General features: G+C 35.9%; 2 protein-coding genes across 24 annotated transcripts in view; both read left to right on the top strand.

Annotated features, from left to right (window-relative positions):
- LOC139597438 (dystonin-like) overlaps window positions 1-19,998 on the top strand; it is a 291,384-nt gene that overhangs the window by 156,525 nt on the left and 114,861 nt on the right. For all 23 annotated transcript variants that reach the window (XM_071442832.1, XM_071442802.1, XM_071442793.1 and 20 more), the window contains 13 exons: window positions 76-201; window positions 567-719; window positions 973-1,127; window positions 1,318-1,444; window positions 1,925-2,108; window positions 3,026-3,183; window positions 3,603-3,781; window positions 4,036-4,174; window positions 4,983-5,176; window positions 6,858-7,020; window positions 7,717-7,800; window positions 7,889-7,996; window positions 8,736-8,834. In XM_071442832.1, coding sequence (XP_071298933.1) covers window positions 76-201; window positions 567-719; window positions 973-1,127; window positions 1,318-1,444; window positions 1,925-2,108; window positions 3,026-3,183; window positions 3,603-3,781; window positions 4,036-4,174; window positions 4,983-5,176; window positions 6,858-7,020; window positions 7,717-7,800; window positions 7,889-7,996; window positions 8,736-8,834 — 1,869 coding nt within the window. The remainder of the gene's footprint in view (window positions 1-75; window positions 202-566; window positions 720-972; window positions 1,128-1,317; window positions 1,445-1,924; window positions 2,109-3,025; window positions 3,184-3,602; window positions 3,782-4,035; window positions 4,175-4,982; window positions 5,177-6,857; window positions 7,021-7,716; window positions 7,801-7,888; window positions 7,997-8,735; window positions 8,835-19,998) is intronic.
- Window positions 10,266-13,024, top strand: LOC139600182 (uncharacterized). The gene is made up of 2 exons (XM_071448168.1): window positions 10,266-11,965; window positions 13,010-13,024. Exons 1-2 carry the CDS (start codon window positions 10,343-10,345, stop codon window positions 13,022-13,024), a joined length of 1,638 nt encoding a protein of 545 aa, XP_071304269.1. The 5' UTR covers window positions 10,266-10,342.

Below are 19,998 nucleotides of genomic sequence, written 5' to 3'. Positions count from 1 at the left end.
TTGAAAACCTCAGTGTAGCTGATTCTGCATTATTTAGTTTGTTTAAAAATAACCCAGATAATTATTTTATCCTAGTTTTTCAGCGATGCCAAAGAAGCCATGGAATATTTGAAGAATTTAAAAGATACCATATACCGAAAATACAGCTGTGATAGATCAAGCAGTCTTCATAGGCTGGAAGACCTTGTCCAGGAGTCTATGGTAAGATCTTTAGCTGGAGCCTAGTAGCAGGAGCTACAATGAAACAAGAAATGTGTAGGCTATGGTGGGATATAAAACGTGTTAAGATTATTCATTTAAAGTAAAGGAAAAATGCTGATTTTTTTTCAGAATTTATAAATAAATGACTATTTTTCATAACTTTAAAATACAATTTTATTTGCTTGTATTTACAATACCACATATATGAGGACTGTGGCCTCAGAAAGATACTTTGTTTTTGTAAAGTGTGTTACTTTTCAGAAACACTGTAGGAGTCAGGGGGAAAAAAAAACATAACAGGATCAAAGAGGCAGTACTGTATTCTGGACTTCTCTGATGACGTGTTCTTTTCTTAACTGTTCTAGGAAGAAAAAGAACAACTCTTGCAGTATAAGAGCACAGTAGCAGGCCTTGTGGGAAGAGCAAAGGCAATAATTCAGCTGAAGCCAAGGAACCCTGACTGTGTACTCAAAACATCCATTCCAATTAAAGCCATCTGTGACTATAGACAAATTGAGGTTAGAAACTAAAATTTCATCAAACCAATTACAGATGTAAGAATTCAGCTAAAGTTTCATTAATTACCGTGTTCCTGGAGAAAGCTGGGCTGTGAATTTCTTCCACCCTAGTAAACAAGAGCAAATCCTTTGGTTGGAACATTGGTTTTGTTGTTCTGTTGCTTATTTGTTGACAGCATTTGTAGAAGTGCTTTGTACAATTATTTTGTAATGCTTGGCTCATCAAATGATTCTGCTTTTCTGTTAATACTAGATAACTATTTACAAAGATGATGAGTGTGTATTAGCAAACAACTCCCATCGTGCTAAATGGAAAGTCATTAGCCCCAGTGGTAATGAGGCCATGGTTCCATCTGTATGCTTTACAGTTCCTCCACCAAACAAAGAAGCAATAGATACAGCCAACAGGTAGGGACAAAGTAAAGCTACCTATTTTCTGTTAACATCCACTTACATGAAACTTAGGTTAAAATAATATCTCACAGTTTTTTGGTGGATTTATTTTTGTTGTTGTTGTTTTTGGGGGTTTGTTTTTGGTTTTTTTTCACCCTGTTTTCATGTGTTACCCTGATCTGAAGTTGGAGTTTTTTTGTTTCAGGATTGAACAGCAATTTCAGAATGTTCTGGCCCTTTGGCATGAGTCACATGTAAACATGAAGAGTGTGGTGTCCTGGCATTACCTGACAAATGAAATTGAAGTTGTTCGAGCTGGCAATGTTGCCTCAGTAAGTGTTATGACTAGGAAGGGCTCTCAACCATTTACTAGGAAGTCACAGGATGACTAAAACTGTGTGAGAGCACAAACTGTTGCAAGAAGTATTTGCAATACTGAAAATGACACTTTCCTACCTAATTTATCACTGTTACTGTTGGAAAGAGGAACCTGAGATAGTTCTTGAGGTGTCCCTACTTGTCCTTGCTATTGTTTGCTTGCTGCATGGTGTTAGATGGGAGAAATGAAGTCTGATGTAGGGTTAGCTTAACAGAGGCCTTTCCTGATGTCAAAGATTGAAAAGGATTTTATGTTATTCCTTACCTGTCAAGTGGACTCCAGCTAAGGAACAGAGAGCTTTCAGAACCTCAATTCTTTGACTTTACCATCTTAGTAATTTATCAGTATTGCTTTTTGCTAAAAAAAGCATCACAGCAACTGTGTGAGAGATGCACCATTGCTGACTGTGCTTTGGGTCTGTAATCTGTTGCAGATAAAGACAATGCTGCCAGGTGAGCATCAGCAGGTTCTAAGCAATTTACAGTCCCGCTTTGATGATTTTGTGGAAGACAGCCAGGAGTCCAAAATCTTTACAAGCTCTGATACAGCACAGCTGGAAAGGGAAGTTAATGTTTGCAAGCAATACTATCAAGAGCTTCTGAAGTCTGCAGAAAGAGGTAAAACTTAGCTTAGAAATGTAGAAAAATGTCCTTATGAGAGAGATTTTGTCCTTCAATTTGAGATCTCTTTTATCATGATGATATTATTTCTGCCTGTGTTCTTTTGAAAAAAATAATTTAACAATGTGTGCAATTCCATTGTATAGAAGATCTTAATTTTTTTAAACTTTGTATATATTAAGATATGCAAAAATATTGATGTGTTACATAATATACAGAACGCTACAAGAAATTTTACACCTAAGAATTTATTATATGCTTTACAGCTCCCTGCTTAGTCCTGTGTTCCTTGTTTTTGAATGCTGGAAAAACATGCTTGATTACTTTGAGTTCATGTTAGAATTAGAACATTTTTCACCCTGTTAAGGCAAGGAAAATGTCCTAGCTACTTTCTTAGCTCCACAGGATGCCTGTAGTTACTGCTGTCTTAACTCTAATTAACACTGTATTAATACAGTGAGAACAGAAAGCTTAGAATAGCTCTTCTGATTTACTGTTGAGTAGTTGATGACTTAAAGAAATACAGTAGTGCAAAGCTGATTACTTCATTAGCAAAGTTCACTCAACTTCAGGAAAGATGTGGTGCCCTGTGCATCTGAAAGAGGATTCATGTCCCTGCTACCACTGATTAAAAGAATCAGTCACTGAATTTAGCAACGTCACCATAGAGTAATGCCTGTGCAGAATGACCACAGATTGTTATCTTTCATATGTGAGGAGATGATTTAATAAAAACAAAATTTAAGATTTCCTAAGATTTGCCTTATAACCAGAATTTTGATGGCAACTTGATGGCATTTTGGCCAGTCACGAAAACACCTGTAGAGCAATGACTTTTTATAAAGTCTGAGAAGTTATGGTGAAAATGACATGATGACTTTGATGGCTAACATATGCCTTAATTCTCTCAACAGAGGAGCAGGAAGAATCTATTTATAATCTGTACATCTCTGAAGTCAGAAATATCAGACTACGACTGGAGAGTTGTGAGGAGCGGTTAATACGGCAGATCCGGACACCGATGGAGAGGGATGATGTACATGAAAATGTGCTTAGGATTTCAGAGCAAGAGGTGAGCCTTTGAGAAAGCCTGTTTTTGCTTAGGAAAAGTTTTATTTAAAAAACAAATATGTCCTGACTTTTGAGTGTAAGCCAGGAAGGTTTGCAGTGTACCTTGAAAAGAGGAGTCAAATATTTAGCTTTGTATGTGTAATGTGAAGCTAAATAAATCATATGTGTTATAGGGAAACTAATGGAGGTACCATTGATCAGCATCCTTTTGCTCACAATAAGATGTTTGTGAGCAAAAATATGCTGATCAATGGTATCTCCATTAGTTTCCCTATTACACATACATTTCTCTTCAGTTTTTTCCAATGGTGTCATCATCGAGGAAGTAAAGGAGGGCAGACCTGTACTCATAGTGATATGTAAAGTATCTATCAGGTTGATTTAGGATGAAAGCACTATCAATCACCTTTCATTTTGCAGAAACTGAAGAAAGAACTGGATCGACTCAAGGATGACTTGGGAGTCATCACAGATAAATGTGAAGAGTTTTTCAGTCAAGCTGCTGGTTCACCTTCAGTCCCTACTCTGCGCTCTGAGCTCAATGTTGTTATACAAAACATGAACCAAGTTTACTCCATGTCTTCCATTTTCATAGATAAGTATGTACTCGACTGTCTTCCATCACACATGTTATGGTTTATAGTTTTCTCTTAAATTGAAACAATTAGTATGAATAACACTGATCAAGGAAAAGGGAGTTAACATTTTAACATTGTATAAAGGGGTGCCCTGTGACAAGAAAAGGCTGAAAAACATGAAAGTGTTCAGTGTTGGCATTGATTTTTGTGATTTTATGGTTTTATTTAATTTATTATTTTTTTATGGTCCAGTTAACAGGGGGTCTGTTTTTCAGATTAAAAACCATCAATTTGGTGCTGACGAACACCCAAACAGCAGAATCATTAGTAAAACACTATGAAACTAAGTTGTGTGAAGAAGAGGCAGTAACAGCTGACAAAAACAATATTGAAAATTTGATGGGTACATTAAAGGTAAGAAATGGTTGGTGTCTTTTCATGGGCAAATAAAAAAACAAGACAAAAGCTATCTGTCTTTTAACACCTGATTCCCTTATGCTTCACTCTATAGGGTGTCAAACATTGGCTTGTGTATTTAGTTTTAGGTGGTATTCGGATTGGCATTTCAGAAAAAAATGGCTACTTTGGAGCATTAGGATTTGGATAGGTTGAAAGCATGTTCCTGCTGTTACAAAATGCATTAAAGTATCTGAACTTGCAAAAGTGGCACTTGTAAATGCTGCAGTAAGATTTTCTTTGCTCTTCAGAAGGTAGCACATACTTACAAATTTACATAACATGTATTTATGTTTTGTAAATTTGACCACAATAACATTCTTGCTGCTGCTTCAGTGTTCTAATCAGGGTTTCTTAGAAGCTTGGCAGATATCTTTGAGAAATTGAAAGATTGAAGTTCAGCATTTTTTTTTTGCTGTCTATAACTCATTTTGATATGACAAATTATGAGTAATGCTTTTTTGCTAGATAGAATGGCATCTGCCCAATAATTTTTTTGAAAGCTATAATATCTAAGATGAGTGTGTTCATTTGATCTCTGTGTTTTGATCTATGTGTTGTGGGGATTGCTGTTACTTAGAATTCTTTTGCAGTTTATTGCTTCAGACCCATTCCAGTGCCACTTGAGTATTTGAGCAAGCAGAATAAAATATTAATTGAAATATTTCATTTATTCATTTATACAGCATATTCGTGTAAAATACTAATTTATAAAATAGTGTCATAATTTAGGAGTTAATTACAACTTTTTTTTATCACCTACTAGCAATGGAGATCTGAGGTAGATGAGAAAAGACAAACATTCCATGCCTTAGAGGATGAACTGCAGAAGGCAAAGATGATCAGTGATCAGATGTTTAAAATGCACAAGGAACGTGATCTTGACTTTGACTGGCATAAAGAAAAAGTTGATCAGTTGGCTGAGAGGTGGCAAAATGTTCATTCTCAAATTGAAAATAGGTTTGTATGACTTTTTATTATATTCTGTTAATGTTTTAGACTGTTTTTTAAAATTTATTCCTGAGGAAAAACAATCAGAAGTGAATGTTAAAACAGGTCTGAATAGTTTTCTAACTGTTTTTGGAATGTGCTGGGATGACAAACTTTAGTTTGTCATTATAGATAGCCTGAAAAAGAACATTGAAGATGGTGCTGTTGATGTAAAAGTCACACAACAACCTGTCACATTTTTGTCCTCCTTTTCTGAGGAGTGAATATACATTCAGGTGCAATATTGAAGTTATTCACTTGTAATTAACTAGTTTAGTTGTGTCTGTTTAACATTACTGGAAGTTAGAAAGAAGATGAGAAAAGGTCACTCATTAAAAGCTGGCTGCAGAATAGCTAGCTAAAGTTCCACCTCTGATTTTTCATCAGTTGTTAGTGTGACATAATTTAAATTATTAAACAGTGGTTTTATGAGGTACTGAAGTGTTCTTATTTCTTCAAGAGAGTAAGCATGAACCACATGCTCTCCTGCCAGGACTGTATCCTGAACAGAATATGCTGAAAAATGACTGCTAATACATAGTGACTTCTGGTGTAAACAGGACAGATTGTGGTAACTGCAGTACAGTTTTAAACAAGCTGCCTTCTGTAAATATTATCTCTGCTTCTTCCTACGAGCTTGACACTGATAATCATTATACAAAACCTATGTACAAATATTGGCTGCAGTTATCATGATCCTTTCTCTTTTTCATGGTTATTAGCTTTAAAACATGATTAAGTATGAAACCTGAGCAAAAGAATTTCCTTTGCTTGCTCTTTTTTAATCTCCTTTTGGCATCTTAAGAACAGCACTACAGCAATTCAAAGTATTCATTCCACGTTGAACTGTAAAAGGTTGTATATATCTGTTATTCTGCAGTGTTGAGTGGTCATATTTATATGATCTTTTAAGTAGAATCATAGAATATCCTGAGTTAGAAGGAACCCACAAGGATCATCGAGTCTTACTCCTGGCTCTGCACAGAGCAGCCACCAAAATCACACCATGATAGCAAGTAACAGTTCAGGATCATGAAAGAAAAACTGTCAGTATGTCCCTCAGTATGGAAATTACTTTAAAGAAATACACAGACCTCTCATTTTAGGTCAAAACCATGATTTAAAATTAGATGTATATGTTCAATTACTTTTGCACATTAGCATATTTACAGTCTTCAGTTTTAATGTAACTCCTGCTGTTTTGTGGGAAGCACGGAGAGTATGGTGAACCACTACTTGACTCCAGCATGGCACTCTCCTTCTTGATTCATAGGCCACATTTTAAATACTCTCACTTCTTGTAACAGAGCTGATTGCTGTAGCAGAGCCCTCCCTCTTTCCTGGGGTTTCCAGTGCTCCTGGAGCTTCAAGCAGTTGAACACTCTAATGAGGGATATATAGAGTTTCTTGCATAGTAGGATCTCTCCTGGATGTCCTTTATGACAAATGGAAAGAGTTCCTCAAGCTGGGAAGCCCTAGCGTTTGAGAAGTGAATTTGCTGTTTAATTAGTGTTACACCAGATTTTATGCTGTGAACTGTAACAGAGCTAAGGCATTTGAAGCCTTTAAAGCTGTATTTGCCTTAGTGTTGTATTTTTTGTCTTTAATAATAATCTTCTCCCCTTTGATTTATCTTATAAAATAAAATCAGGTTGCGTGATTTAGAAGGTATTAATAAATCTCTGAAGTATTATAAAGATACTTACAATTCTTTGGACACTTGGATTCAACAAGTGGAAGATACTCAGCGAAAGATTCAAGAAATACATCCTGAAAATAGCAAAGCATTGGCTAAGCAATTGAACCAACACAAGGTATGAAAGGGATGTCATTGTGGCAAACCACAGTGGTAAGCACTGACCAAAGAATTAAAATATCAGTGATCTCAATATTGTTTATTAATATGAATGGCTTATACCCATCAGCCCTTACTGTAAAGCTCCAAGTAATCATGATTTTATGATTTTGTGTTTCTGGTGCAGCCATGAATATATCACCCAGTGACAATTGTCACTGTCATATAGACCAAATTGTTTGGTCCTTCAGTGTGCAAGAGCATCAAAACCTTAAAACTTCTGGACTTGCCTTACCACATAATTCCATATTCAGTCCTGTTTTTTTTATTTATGGATGTAGAAATATTTTCATGGAAGCAGAGCTAAACTCAACATGTGTCTCCTGCAAGAAGGAAATACAGTATAAATAGACAGGATAATACATTATATGCATGTAATGATATATTCCTGGTTTTATTTTAAGTTCATTCACCAACTATTAACCTGGCAGGTTTTTTCACTGCTTCTGTACTGTAAATCTGATTAAGCTGAGGACATAAGTGTCCTCAGCTTGAGCATAATTACTTGTACACATATGGATAGGAGCATATTAGGTAAAGTCGATGTTAATGAGCCATCTATTTATGTTAGATAATGTTAGATAAAGTAGAAATGTTAATTATAATGGTAACAAAGTAACTTTTTAAGATGAAAATGTACATTCATAATTTACAGATGCTGGTTTCTGAGATTGAAATGAAACAAAGCAAAATAGATGAATGCCAGAAATATTCAGAACAATACTCAGCTGCTGTGAAGGTAACAGTAACATTACACTTATAGTCCTATCTTTTAGTGTCAGTATCATGTATAATGCCAATGATTTTGTGTATTTTCTCTTGTACAGGACTATGAGTTGCAGACCATGACCTACAGAGCTATGGTTGACTCCCAACAAAAATCTCCAGTAAAGCGACGAAGAATTCAAAGCTCATCAGACTTCATTATTCAAGAGGTAAATGGGTTTCTTATGACAGGAAAATGTGAGTCTTTCCTTAAAACAGAGTAAACACAAGAATTAAGTTTTGGATTTAATAATTATTAAATACGGTAATCCAAAAAAGACTGGGTTTTTTCTCTATACATACATGGTATAACAAATATTCTCTTGTTCCTTATGCTGCAATTTGGTAGCAAGACAGCAAAATGCAGCTGATTAAAAACAGTCATCCAAATGATAAAAAGCTGTATGAGAACTGTGCCTCAGTAAAACTGTTTAGAAATACCTCTAGACTGGATCTTGATCACAGTAAACAAGAAGTTCATCTTGACCATAGTAAAACCTACTGGATCTGGATGCTTTGATAGATTCTAAGGCAAATCAGCCTCATTTGGGTGAGAAAGATAAATCTGTCTCCCTGCTACCTCTTAGAGAGAGGAACCGTGACAAGCATGGCTTCTCCCTCTTGAAACCTTTTCTTACAGGGGGAAGAATCAAGGGACTGCAAAGGCAAAACATTGTCTTCTGTTTCTTCTTCTTATGGATCTACTCATAGATCCTTAGGATATATTTGTTCAAGTGCACCTTGTTGACAGCATTGAATTGTGGAATCAAAATTAGAACTTTGATTCCACAATCATGATTTTGAAATCAAAATCAGGATAGGTTCTAGAGCAGTGTCCATCACTTCTTTCAAGCTTAATAGGAGTATTTACTTCTATGACACTTACCCTTCCTCCTTGTTTCTCTACAGTTCATGGATCTACGGACTCGGTACACTGCCTTAGTGACCTTGATGACCCAATACATTAAGTTTGCAGGTGATTCCTTGAAAAGACTGGAAGAGGAAGAGGTAGGTCATTCTCTGGCAGTCAACCAAGCAAAAAGAACATCTAGGCAAACAAAGAGCAACATACCTGTTGGAATAATTCACAAAGTTACCAACAGACATGGAAAACTAAAACTCCTTATGTAGTGCACATTGAACAGGAATGTAGCAGTGTTAGCAGTGTTATCATTCAGATAAGCAAAATCCTCTACCATCTATACATTCTACCAGTTCTTCCACCTAGAATGATCATATGATTTGCTGCGTTCTGATGAGGATGTAGTTAAAATTTAAATACTAATACTTTCAATTTTAATACCCTAGGGCTTGATCTTTTGGATAAAAGCAGACATTAAGAAGGCAAATTCACCGTGTATACCCTATGTATACATATTTTTAATATTCCATAGTATGGATTAGTCCAATTAATTGACAAGTTCTTTCAACAGGGAGATGAGATACCTTCTTAATTAATTTCTGAAGTTAGTTTGAGCTGTTTAGGTTTTTTCTTCCTCCTGCCTTTCTACTGTATTGATTCCTTGGGGTCAGACAGCATTTTATTTATGCTTAGTGTTGGATCTTACTAGCAATAGTACGTTACTGACATTAGGCAGAGGAATTATTCAAAATACATTTTTGCTGCAGAGCAAACCTTCTAAATAATTGAGAAAGAAAATAATAACCAACCCTCTAAATTTTTCACTTTCTTTTGAAAACTGTCTCTCAGAAAGAGATTATTTAGTAGTTCTTAAGGACTACATTGTTTTTTTATAAATTGGATAAATTTGCAGAATACTACCATATGGGTATAAACTTTATTGTTATTGTTAAAGAAAAAAACAGTTCCTAAATGAATGTTATATAATTCTGGTGCTGATTTTGTCTTTATTGGCTTTTCTTGCTATTGAATACCTGTGAACCAACACTAAGAACAGCATGTGTCTTTGGGCATCATAAAGTGGTGGAGCAAACTGATGGAAATACAAAATATTTATTGATAAGTAGCCATTGTAACTGAGGATTTAGTATGACTAGTAATGATAATGGCATCAAGGATAAAAATTCAGTCAAAGAACAAAGATCAAGAAATGTGTGAATGTCAATAGACTTCATGTTCTTCAAGAACAAGTGGAATCTTCCAAAATGTTTAGAGTTTGTCTGCTCTGTGTCTCCAGGGCTGCTCTTTTTTGAAATCAAGTATCCCCCATCTTCCTTCCTCCTCTGTCAGCCTTCTAAATTTTTGGTAGCTTCTTTGAAGATAACCTAAGCAGGTTTCCAGTCTCAAAATAATATAATGGGGTTTCTTTCTCTTTAATCAGGATAGCAAATCAGAAAAAGAGTAATCATTTTCAAAAGAGGAATGAGGGTTTTTTTCTTCCGGGAAGAAAAATTCTTCACAGACCTCTGAAGTCTGTGATTCTTCCAAGATTTTCTTTTATGCCAGTCCTTCTTTCTAACTCTCAGTAATGGCATTAAGAAAACAGAGAATAACAGAAAAATAAGAAACTTTCCATCATATCACAGTTTAATCCATGTGCTGTCATGCTCAGAGTTTACCAGGAGAGAATCAACTCCAGCAACCTGTGAAGTCAGCTGAAGGCTTTCAACATTTGGGATGCAATGAAGATCTTGAATTGAGAGAAGAAAAGAAACCTAATGAAAGCATGATGGATGTGGAATATTTGCAAAATCAGAACTCTTCCAGTAAACCTGAATACTCAGAAAATAAACTGGAAATGAACAGAAGAAAATTAAATGTAGACAGATATGATAAAATCAAAACAGACAGAACATTTAAGCAACTTCTAAATGTCACTGGTCAAGAAAACAGCATTAGTGGCAACAGAGACAGTAAGGTACATACAGAGCAGGAGAGTTTAATGGGTTTTGGTAATCAAAGTAAAGAAGAAAAAAATGGCAGAAAAGATTGTTTTGTTTCAACTGAAATCTGTGTGAGCGTGAACAATGATCCTGGTGAAATGTTAAAGGAGCAAATTGCTAATGGAGAGAGACAGAAAACAGAGGGGAAATCAAAGAAGCTGCCTAAAGTGGAAATGATACACAAAACCAAAGGAAAAAAAAATTCAAGAAGGGCAGGGAGTGATGTTTCAACAAAGGAAGAATGTGAGATGCAATCAGAAACTGATTTTGACCTAACAACAAAGAAAGCTGAAGTAACTCCAAAAACTGCAGAGCAGGCCCTGGGTATCAGCCCTTACAAACAGCAACATTTTTTACAGAGAACTCATTTTCACTGTCAGCATAAAGAGCATTGCTTTACAGAAAGCAAAAGCCATAATACTTTAAAATCTGAAGACAGAGAATTTCAAGTGTATGAAGAAAAAGGTGATTCTCTTTCACGTGCAACAGATGCAACATCTTCAGAGAAAGTTGTGTCCTCTTTCAGAGAGCTGGCAGTGCACAATGGAAGTGAGAACACTAAGTTAAATTTGCAATCTATGAGTAATCCAGGTGTTTATTGTAGTGTTGAAAGGAATATTGACAAACTGCAGAAAGCATCTCTGGATAAAGATTACGTCCTAGTAGAAAATGAAATCCTAGAAAAATCAAATTTAAATTCAAATAAAGCCAAGAATAAAGAGCAAGAAATTTTGGCTCTTTCTTCAGGAAATATTTCAGAGAGTGACTGGGCAGCAAAAGTCTCTGAATCCTATCCATTAGATTTTCAAGTATCACCACTGCAGAATGATGAACATTTAGGTACAGAATTGTTAGGAAATGCTGGTGATTTAAATGAAAATTTAGGTCTCTCAGGAATTTTTTCGGGAGGAGAGGATTATTTTCCATTATCGGAACATGAACTAACAAAAAAGCTTTTAAGTCACCATGAAAAAGTAAGTGTGAAGAAAATACCACAGGGTAACACTTATGGTTTGGACAGCATAAATAGAAGTGGGAAGAAGCAGAGTGGAGAAGACAGGCTAGAACAGGGTCAGAAATGCAAAGATTTATCGCTAGTTTTAGAAGTAGACAGTAGAGATGAGGTTAACAGCACAAAGGTCCCTGGAAAAACCACTGAACTCCAGAAAATATTCAGTGAAAAAGTAGGCATAAAAGCCTCATTTGGAAAACAAGAAAAGCAAAAAAAGAGAGAGAAACATAATGAAGAGAAAAGGAGCACAACTGTTGTTAAGGTACCAGAGTTTTTATGCAATGCAAATGAAAGAGTTAATCTAAGAATGATTCTAAATCAATGCAAATCAACATTTGAATCACAAAATATGTCAAGGTCAAGTGATTTAAGGTTGATTGAGCATAATTTAAACAATGAATATGTTAATCATGTATTAATTACTGTACATTTTGAGATTTTTAAGTTCTTAGAAATTAATCTTTGTTTATTTTATGTTAATATTTGCCATCCTTTTCTCCACCCAACTGATGCTCAGCATGTTGACTAAAAAATGAAATCTAAGAAGATGCAGTTTGTTACTGTACCTTTATTTTTAGGTCTTCTTTTTCAAGCATAATACATTAGATTTTGTGTTTATGTGAGTATAAAAGATCTGACAACAAATCAATTTACATACTTTGTTCTATTGGGGGCTGTTCAAAATTATAATACAGGGAAATATGGAGAGGAACTGGAGAAGCTGCCTTTGCATTAGCCTTTTAAGAAAAGTCTCAGATAGCATACAAAAAATCAAGTAAATCTGGCAAATTTAAAGTAACCCAATGGTTTGTTTGTTTGAAAATGTTGCTGTCATTACCCTTCATGCCCTGTTTGTATGATCATAGGAATATAGGTGTGTTCTTACTTCATGTTAGCTCACATTTGGTAACTTAGCACCACAACAGTGCTAATGAAGACAAGGTATGTATAGTTTCAGCCATATTATTACTGGTGATTACACTCCTTGCTCAAAGGACTTGCTCTGGATCTGCCAATATATGGAGACTACCAGCCAACTGGTTTTCATTAGGATTTTCCTAATTACCCTGTTTACACTTGTGTGTCTGCACTGCAGAGCAGCTGTGCTCTTGCTGGTCCCCCAGCTGGGTCAGTGGGGGCACTGGGACTGGGGGGCACACCGTGCAGCACAGATGTATGGGGCTTTGGATATTGCTTTTTCTGCAGCTGCTGCATCTTGGCTCTAAGATACTGTTTCTTTTCTTGGAGGGGATTTCCAAACTCTTCTTGTGTCATTTGTGCTTGCAAGCTTAAATCTTTGTTCCAGCTCCTGCTGAACTGATTGAGAAATGGTAGGCCACTTTCTCTTTGGGAATTCTTGCACACTGTATTCAGGTCATTGTTTGCTCTGCCTATTTGTTTGGAGAGAAAGCCAAAGTGAGCTGTTTGGTGCTGCTTTCTGCTAAGAGGCATCTGACTGAAGTGAGAGGCTGCAGGATTCCTTCGCTTTGCCAAGGGTTTCATATTTGGCTAATGGTAACTTCCTGAAGCCTTCAGGAGAAGGTGATGGTGGTGGGAACTGCTCATCCTGCTTTCTGGACATACCATGTATGCATGAGTAAGTATTTTCCCTTCTGCTTTTCTAAGAGCCTAATACATTCCATATGCTGTATTACAAAAAATGCATTCCAACTTATCTTATTCTTTTACAGATTTTAAGGAGTAAGGAAGCATCCGCACGTCAGGCATATTCAGATCTAATGGCACAGCAAAATAGCACAGCTGATGAGAATAAAAAACTCTTGGGAAAGGTAAAAACACTTGAGGAGATGTTGGAGAATATGAAGAAACAAAAAAGCCAAGTGGAACAGGAGCTCCCTAAAGTGAGAGAAGCTGCAGAAAAAGAGCGGAAGAAGCAGCAGAAGGAGATGGAAGAGATCTGTCTTCAGAAGACCAAGGCTGAGCAAGAGGCAAAGCAGTGTCGTATAGATCTAGAAAGCATTGAGAGAGAGAAAGCAGATGCAGAGCAGGAGTTGGAGTGTGTTAGGCAGTTCATTTTTCAGGCAGAGACACAAAGGAGTATACTGGAAGAAAACCTCCGTGCTTTTCGAAATCAAATAGAAGAAAGCACCTTTACCAGAAGAAACCTTGAAGACCTTCTAAGAAGAAAAGATACTAATCTTCATGATTTAGAGAAACAAAAAAAAACCTTGATGCAGGAACTGAAGAAAAAAACAGATGGGGAAGAGAAACTTATGAAGCTCATCAAGCAAATGGAACAAGATCTTGACTTTAAAGGGAACCTATCAGAAATAAAACTGCAAGAAAGAGAAACAACTGAATCCAGAAGGAAGATTGTTGAAGGCACATACTCTGTAACTAGAGAAACTTCCCTGCCAACTTTCACAGCGGGGCAAGGCAGCCAATGTAGGATTGATTCTGAAATTACGAGCTTCCAGAAGAAACTAGAAGCCAAAAAAGTAGAAGAGCTTAAACAAAAGATAGATGAGTTGACCCTTGCTAACAAAAAAGCTGATAAAACTATTAAAGACCTGAAATATGAACTGAATGAAATTGAACTTCAAAAATCATCGACAGAAGAAAAGTCTCGTTTATTAAAAGAAAAACTAGATAAAGTCAACAGTGAACTTAAATGCCTAAAAATTAAGTTGGAGGAAAAAGACCAAGTAGAGCAGGGATATTTGCAACAGTTGAAAGAACTGGACAGGCAGCTACAGAGAACCACAGGTAAAGCTGAAGAGGTCATGCAAGAAAATATGGAACTTAAAAAACTTAAGATGAACTATCAGGAAGACCTGAAGTCTGTTCAGCAAGAAAAGACACAGCTAAAAAGAGAAATAGAGGAATTAACCAGATCACAGACAAAAACTGAAATAACTATCAAACATTTAAATTCACAAATCAGTTCCCTTCAAAAAGAGAAGCTGGCAGCTGAACACAGAACACAGTCATGTAAAGGAGAAGCAAATAATCTTCAAGACCAATATAGGAAAATTAAAGAACAGTTGTTTCAAAAAACTAAAGTAGAGAAAGAAAACCAGCATGAAATTCAGATGCTGAAGAATGAATTAACCAAAAGCAATCAGGTGTCAGAAACATTGAAAAAACAGATAGAAGACCTTAATAAATGGAACACTGAAACAAAACTACTGATGAAGCAAATTCAATCTGAATCAGAGAAGATGGCTTTGGAGAAAGAAAATATTCAGAGGAAAAATGATGCTTTGAAAGCCCTAGCAGATGGTTTCAAAGAACAATTGCGTACAACAAATGAACAATTGCACAAACAAACAATAATTGAGCAAGAATTCATATGTAAAATCAAAAGCCTAGAAGTTGATCTTGCAAAAACAAAAGACTTAGCTAGTGACTATAAACAAAAATGTGATAAACAAAATGCGTCCACCCTTAGCATTGACCGGGAGGTTAAAAATTTAAATGCTCAGATGAATGCTCTAACTGTGGAAAAGAGAATGAGTGAGCAGAAGATGGCACTACAACAAGCTCATATACAAGAACTAAGTAGCAAATTAAAAAAATTGCAGGATGAACTCCATCAGAAGACTCTGGATGAACAGATGGCACGCAAGAAGATGATTCTATTTCAGGAAGAATCCATTAAGTTTAAACACTCTGCAGAGGAATTTAGGAAAAAAGTTGAAAAATTACTGGAATCCCATAGCATCACAGAAAAGGACATATCTGGTATAAAACTAGAATGTGTTGCTCTTCAGCAAGAAAAGCATATGGCTGAGGAAAACATCATGTTGTACAAGAGGCAAATGGAAGATCTGCAAGAAAGGCTCAAAAAATGTCATGAACAACTACAGCAAGGGAAGCAGGCTGAGATGGACTATCACCAGAAGTGCAGGAAACTCGAGGAAGAATTGGAAGTGCAGAAGCGCATGGTTGAGAGCTTGAAACAGAAGATGGATATGCAGGTCAGGGAGAGTGAACATAGATTTGTTTCATTTCAGAATGAAGTTCAGCAAAATAATAATCTCCAAGATTCTGGATTTAAATTGAGCTGTGAGAGAAGAGGAAATGATTTCAATTACCTGAATGAGACTGCAGCTAAAGAATTTGAACAGCTTCCTCCACGTACCTCACCTTTGTTAAGGCAGAAACAGGAAAGATCAGGTTTTAAATCCGATCAAATAGAAGAAAATACATTGTATGTGAGTGCTGATGACACAATACCAAGAGAGGTGCAGTTTCAGATGTCAAGCATAAACCAATCATTAGAAGATTCAAGTTCCCAGTCTTTTACGGAGTTTGTTTCGCAGACGAGTACACAGTTCCAGATAACTTTTGATAAAGCAAGCCAAATCTCTGGAACATCTGAAAGGGACACATTGAGGAACAGGAACCTACACAGTTCCAGACAAACCATTAGACATGGAGAAGACTCAAAACATGAATTAGGATTGGTAAAACTGCATCCCTTGGAGGTACACACTACATTTTGTGAGGGTTTGCCTTCCTAACGGTGCCTTTTACAGTCCATTTGGTTGGCTGGTTTTGGTTATGCTTTATTACTATTACTATACTGTTTAGTATTTCTTATGTTCGTGTCTTGGTGAAGGGAACCCCTTCTGTCTTACTTAACACAAAAAGCTTTATATTAGATCTTACTACCAGGTTTGTTAATGTCTAAGAAAGATTATTTTAAAAATCTGCGTTGAAAATAGGAATTCACATACACTGTTGTGTCTTTATTGGTCAAAGTAAGTTTTGATTAAGAGCAGTAAGCTCATATAGTTACAAACAACATTTACTGATGTTTAGTCTAGTCATATTCCTGTTATTAAATAAATATTTGAAATGGCAAATGCACTTCAAAACTCAAGCTATTTATATATCTCTGCTTGCCAATCCTAGTAGTGGTTCTCCTTTCTGACTTGCATTCAAATTCTTCCTTTGGTTTCTCTGGTGGTGGATTTAGGAGCGAATTATGTGTACAGCATAGTCTGCAGTTGTATTTCTCACTGTGTCAAAAACTTCCTATTTACAGATAGTGAAGAACAAGCACTATGACATGCATGTTGAAGTCACAACATTAAACCAAGAAAATGACAAGACTTTTGGTAATGAAGAGAGAATGTTTCAGGGATACAAAACTTCAGAAGGGTTTAGGAAAGAAGACTTTGCAAAGATGAGCTCTTTCTTAGGAGAAGAGGTTTTGAGGACTGTTGATGATGCTACTCAGCTGGAATATTTTACAGAGGAATATGATGCTATTAAATTTCAAGGTCTCCGACATGATGTAACTGCCAGGCAGTTGACTGAAGTTAAACTTTTAGACAGGCTCACTGTTGAGCAGCTCATTTCAGGGCAGAAAACTGTTGGTGAGGTTCAGAAAAGTCTTGAAAAATTTTTAACTAAACCTACAGCTATAGCTGGGCTGTACCTTGAATCCAGCAAAGAGATACTCTCTTTTGCTTTGGCAGCAAAGAGAAAAATAATGGGAAAAGCACTGGCCTTGGCATTTTTAGAGGCCCAGGCAGCTACTGGTTTCATTATTGATCCCACAACAGGTCAGAAATTCTCTGTTGATGATTCAGTTCTTAGAGGGCTTGCAGATAGTGAATTCAAGAGTAGACTGCTTGAGGCAGAGAAAGCTGTTCTGGGTTATTGCTGTTCTGGCAAAGTGCTGTCTGTATTTCAGGCTGTGGAAGCTCAACTTTTAGAAAGACAAAAAGGTAAAAATATCCTTGAGGCTCAAATTGCATGTGGGGGGGTTATTGATCCTGTAAGAAGTGTTCGTGTACCTCCAGAAGCTGCTGTGCAGCTTGGCTTGCTTAATAACACAATTTTAAAATTTTTGCATGAGCCTTCAAGTAATGCAAAATGTTTTCACAATCCAAATAACAGGAAAGCTATGTACTACTGTGATTTGCTGAAAATGAGTTTGTTCAGTGTAAGCAGTAAATGCTTTCTGCTTCCAGTTGGTGAAAGGAAAATAAGTAGCCCATCAGCAGAGAAAAGTCATAAAACTTCTGTAATAAATGTTGACACAGGAAGTGAAATGACTTCATATGAGGCTTATCAAAAAAATTATATTGATAAAGCTACATATCTTGAGCTTTCGAAACAGGAATTTGATTGGAAGGAGTCTACATGTTTTGACTCTGATGGAAATTCTTTTCTTTTGCTTACAGATCTTAAAACGGGTGTACAGTTTAATATTGAGGAGACCTTAAATCAGGGTAGAATTGACAGAGCGTTAGTCAACAAATATAAGGAGGGCCTCATCACAGTTAATGAGTTTGGTGATATTTTAGTTAGCAGTTCACAGCCAAATAAAGATTTAAACAGTCCTATTGCAGGGTTCTGGCTTTCTGAAACCAATGAAAGAATTCCAGTCTTGAAAGCCTCACGCAAAAATTTGGTAGACAGAGTTACTGCCCTCCGATGTCTTGAGGCTCAGGTTAGTACAGGAGGTGTAATTGATCCATTCACAGGGAAAAAGTACAGTGTTTCAGAGGCTTTGCAAAGGGAGTTAATTGATGATGGCTGTGCCAAGCAAATCCAGCAGTGTGAGCTGATCTTTACTGGGATCATTCATCCTGTAAGGAATGCTGTTATGTCAGCTGTTGAGGCTGTGCATTTAAGTGCCATAGACAAAGAAATGGGCATGCGCTGCCTGGAGTATCAGTACTTGACTGGTGGCTTGATAGATCCAAAGTCTCATTCCAGATTAACAATGGAAGATGCAATTAAGAATGGTATTATTGATGCTATCACAGCTACAAAGATGAAGAATGAAAAATTGCACGTTAAAGTTTTAACATGCCCCAAAACCAAGAAGAAGATAACTTACAAAGAAGCTTTAGATAGAGCTGTTTTTGATTGCCACACTGGGCTGCGGTTGTTAGAAGCAGCTCAGCCCATGAAAACAGGAATTTCCAGTCTTTACTATGATTCATAGTGGACAAAAGATATTAATATTTCTTTTGGGCTCTGCTTTAAAACCTGTTAAAGTTAAGGAAAATATCTGTGACAGCCTTTATGGAAAATCATAAGTGGTGTTTTCTAGCAATAATTAGTTGCTGTAAAACTAATTGTTATGAACAACTAATTAGCATAAACCACTGGATCTGGAATTCGATATTACTTATTGCAAAACTGAAATTTATAGATAGGCAGACTCAATTTCAAAATGCAATCTCTGTGTGTTCAATCTTTACCTAAAGGCCTTGTCTATCATTACTTTACATGTAGGTAGTGCAAATGAGAAATTATACTGAAGTTGATGAAGTTAATATTAGTTCAAAGTGGGTGGATTTAGGCGAGACAAGAATCATATTCTTACAATAAGGTTGAGAGGGATTGACCATTTTGTGAGTGAACACAGTGCAATATTTCATGTGACCTGTTACTTAAATTAAAATTACAAATCAGTCAGCAGATACCATTTGTTTTACAAGAGTGGCGATAAAATATACAACAAATACATAAATAAATAAATCTGCAGTGCAGTAAGCATACGTGCATCAGTACTTTTTTTCACACTGATATTTCATTAATTTTAAGGGGCTGCTTACACCAGAAAGTTGTATTTCTTGTCCTGAGTTTTTCTCTAATTTCATGTTATTTTTTTTCTTAGAATTGTCTTCTGCTCTAATAGGTAAATAAATTACAATTACACATCAAGTTTTTTATAAAATCATTGAAATAAAATCTTATGGTATATGGAAGGGCTTGACTGTGTTTTCTCAGTATTGATAAGAGTCCACCTAACAGATTGTATGAAAAGGAGAATGTTTTCCTGTGCAGAAAAAGATTAAATGTCTCAGTATTTTACTTTTATTTTTTATTGTTTCTGTAGACATAAAAGCAATGTATTCTTCCTAATTGTAATTTGGTAATCCATGTGCATAATGTGCAAAATACTGTTATGCTATACTGGTTGTACATATCCTTATGTGAGGGTAATGCAAAGGCAGCAATTCAAAGATACTTTATATGCAAATGCTTTTGAGATTTTATCTGCTGAGTAATGGCTGGGAAGCTATGCTTTTTCTTGCTATCAATCATTTTATAATGATTGCATGTGTGTATGAATAAGCACATTTATCATAATTAAAAATCACTTGAGGTATTCTTTTATTATTGTTTATAATTATGTGCCATTTTTGTTCCTACATCAAAGTGTCATAGTAACGCATGTGGTGGTAAATAAAAAAGAAATAATTTTATGTTTATATGGTGATAATAATGGCATTGGGATAGAATTGTGTTTCTACAGACATTAATGTTACATATTTCAACAATTTACATTTACATGTTTCT

This window comes from Agelaius tricolor, unplaced genomic scaffold (assembly GCF_023055355.1).
Source record: "Agelaius tricolor isolate 1412-34295 unplaced genomic scaffold, bAgeTri1.0.p SCAF_1, whole genome shotgun sequence".
NCBI classification, from domain to species: Eukaryota; Metazoa; Chordata; class Aves; order Passeriformes; family Icteridae; genus Agelaius; species Agelaius tricolor.
The sequence above is the reverse complement of the archived record's forward strand: the minus strand, read 5'-3'. Positions and strand labels throughout refer to the sequence as shown.

Excerpts from the sequence above, each read along its gene's own strand:
- LOC139600182 (XM_071448168.1), top strand. The coding sequence starts at position 10,343 with ATGTGCTGTCATGCTCAGAGTTTACCAGGAGAGAATCAACTCCAGCAA.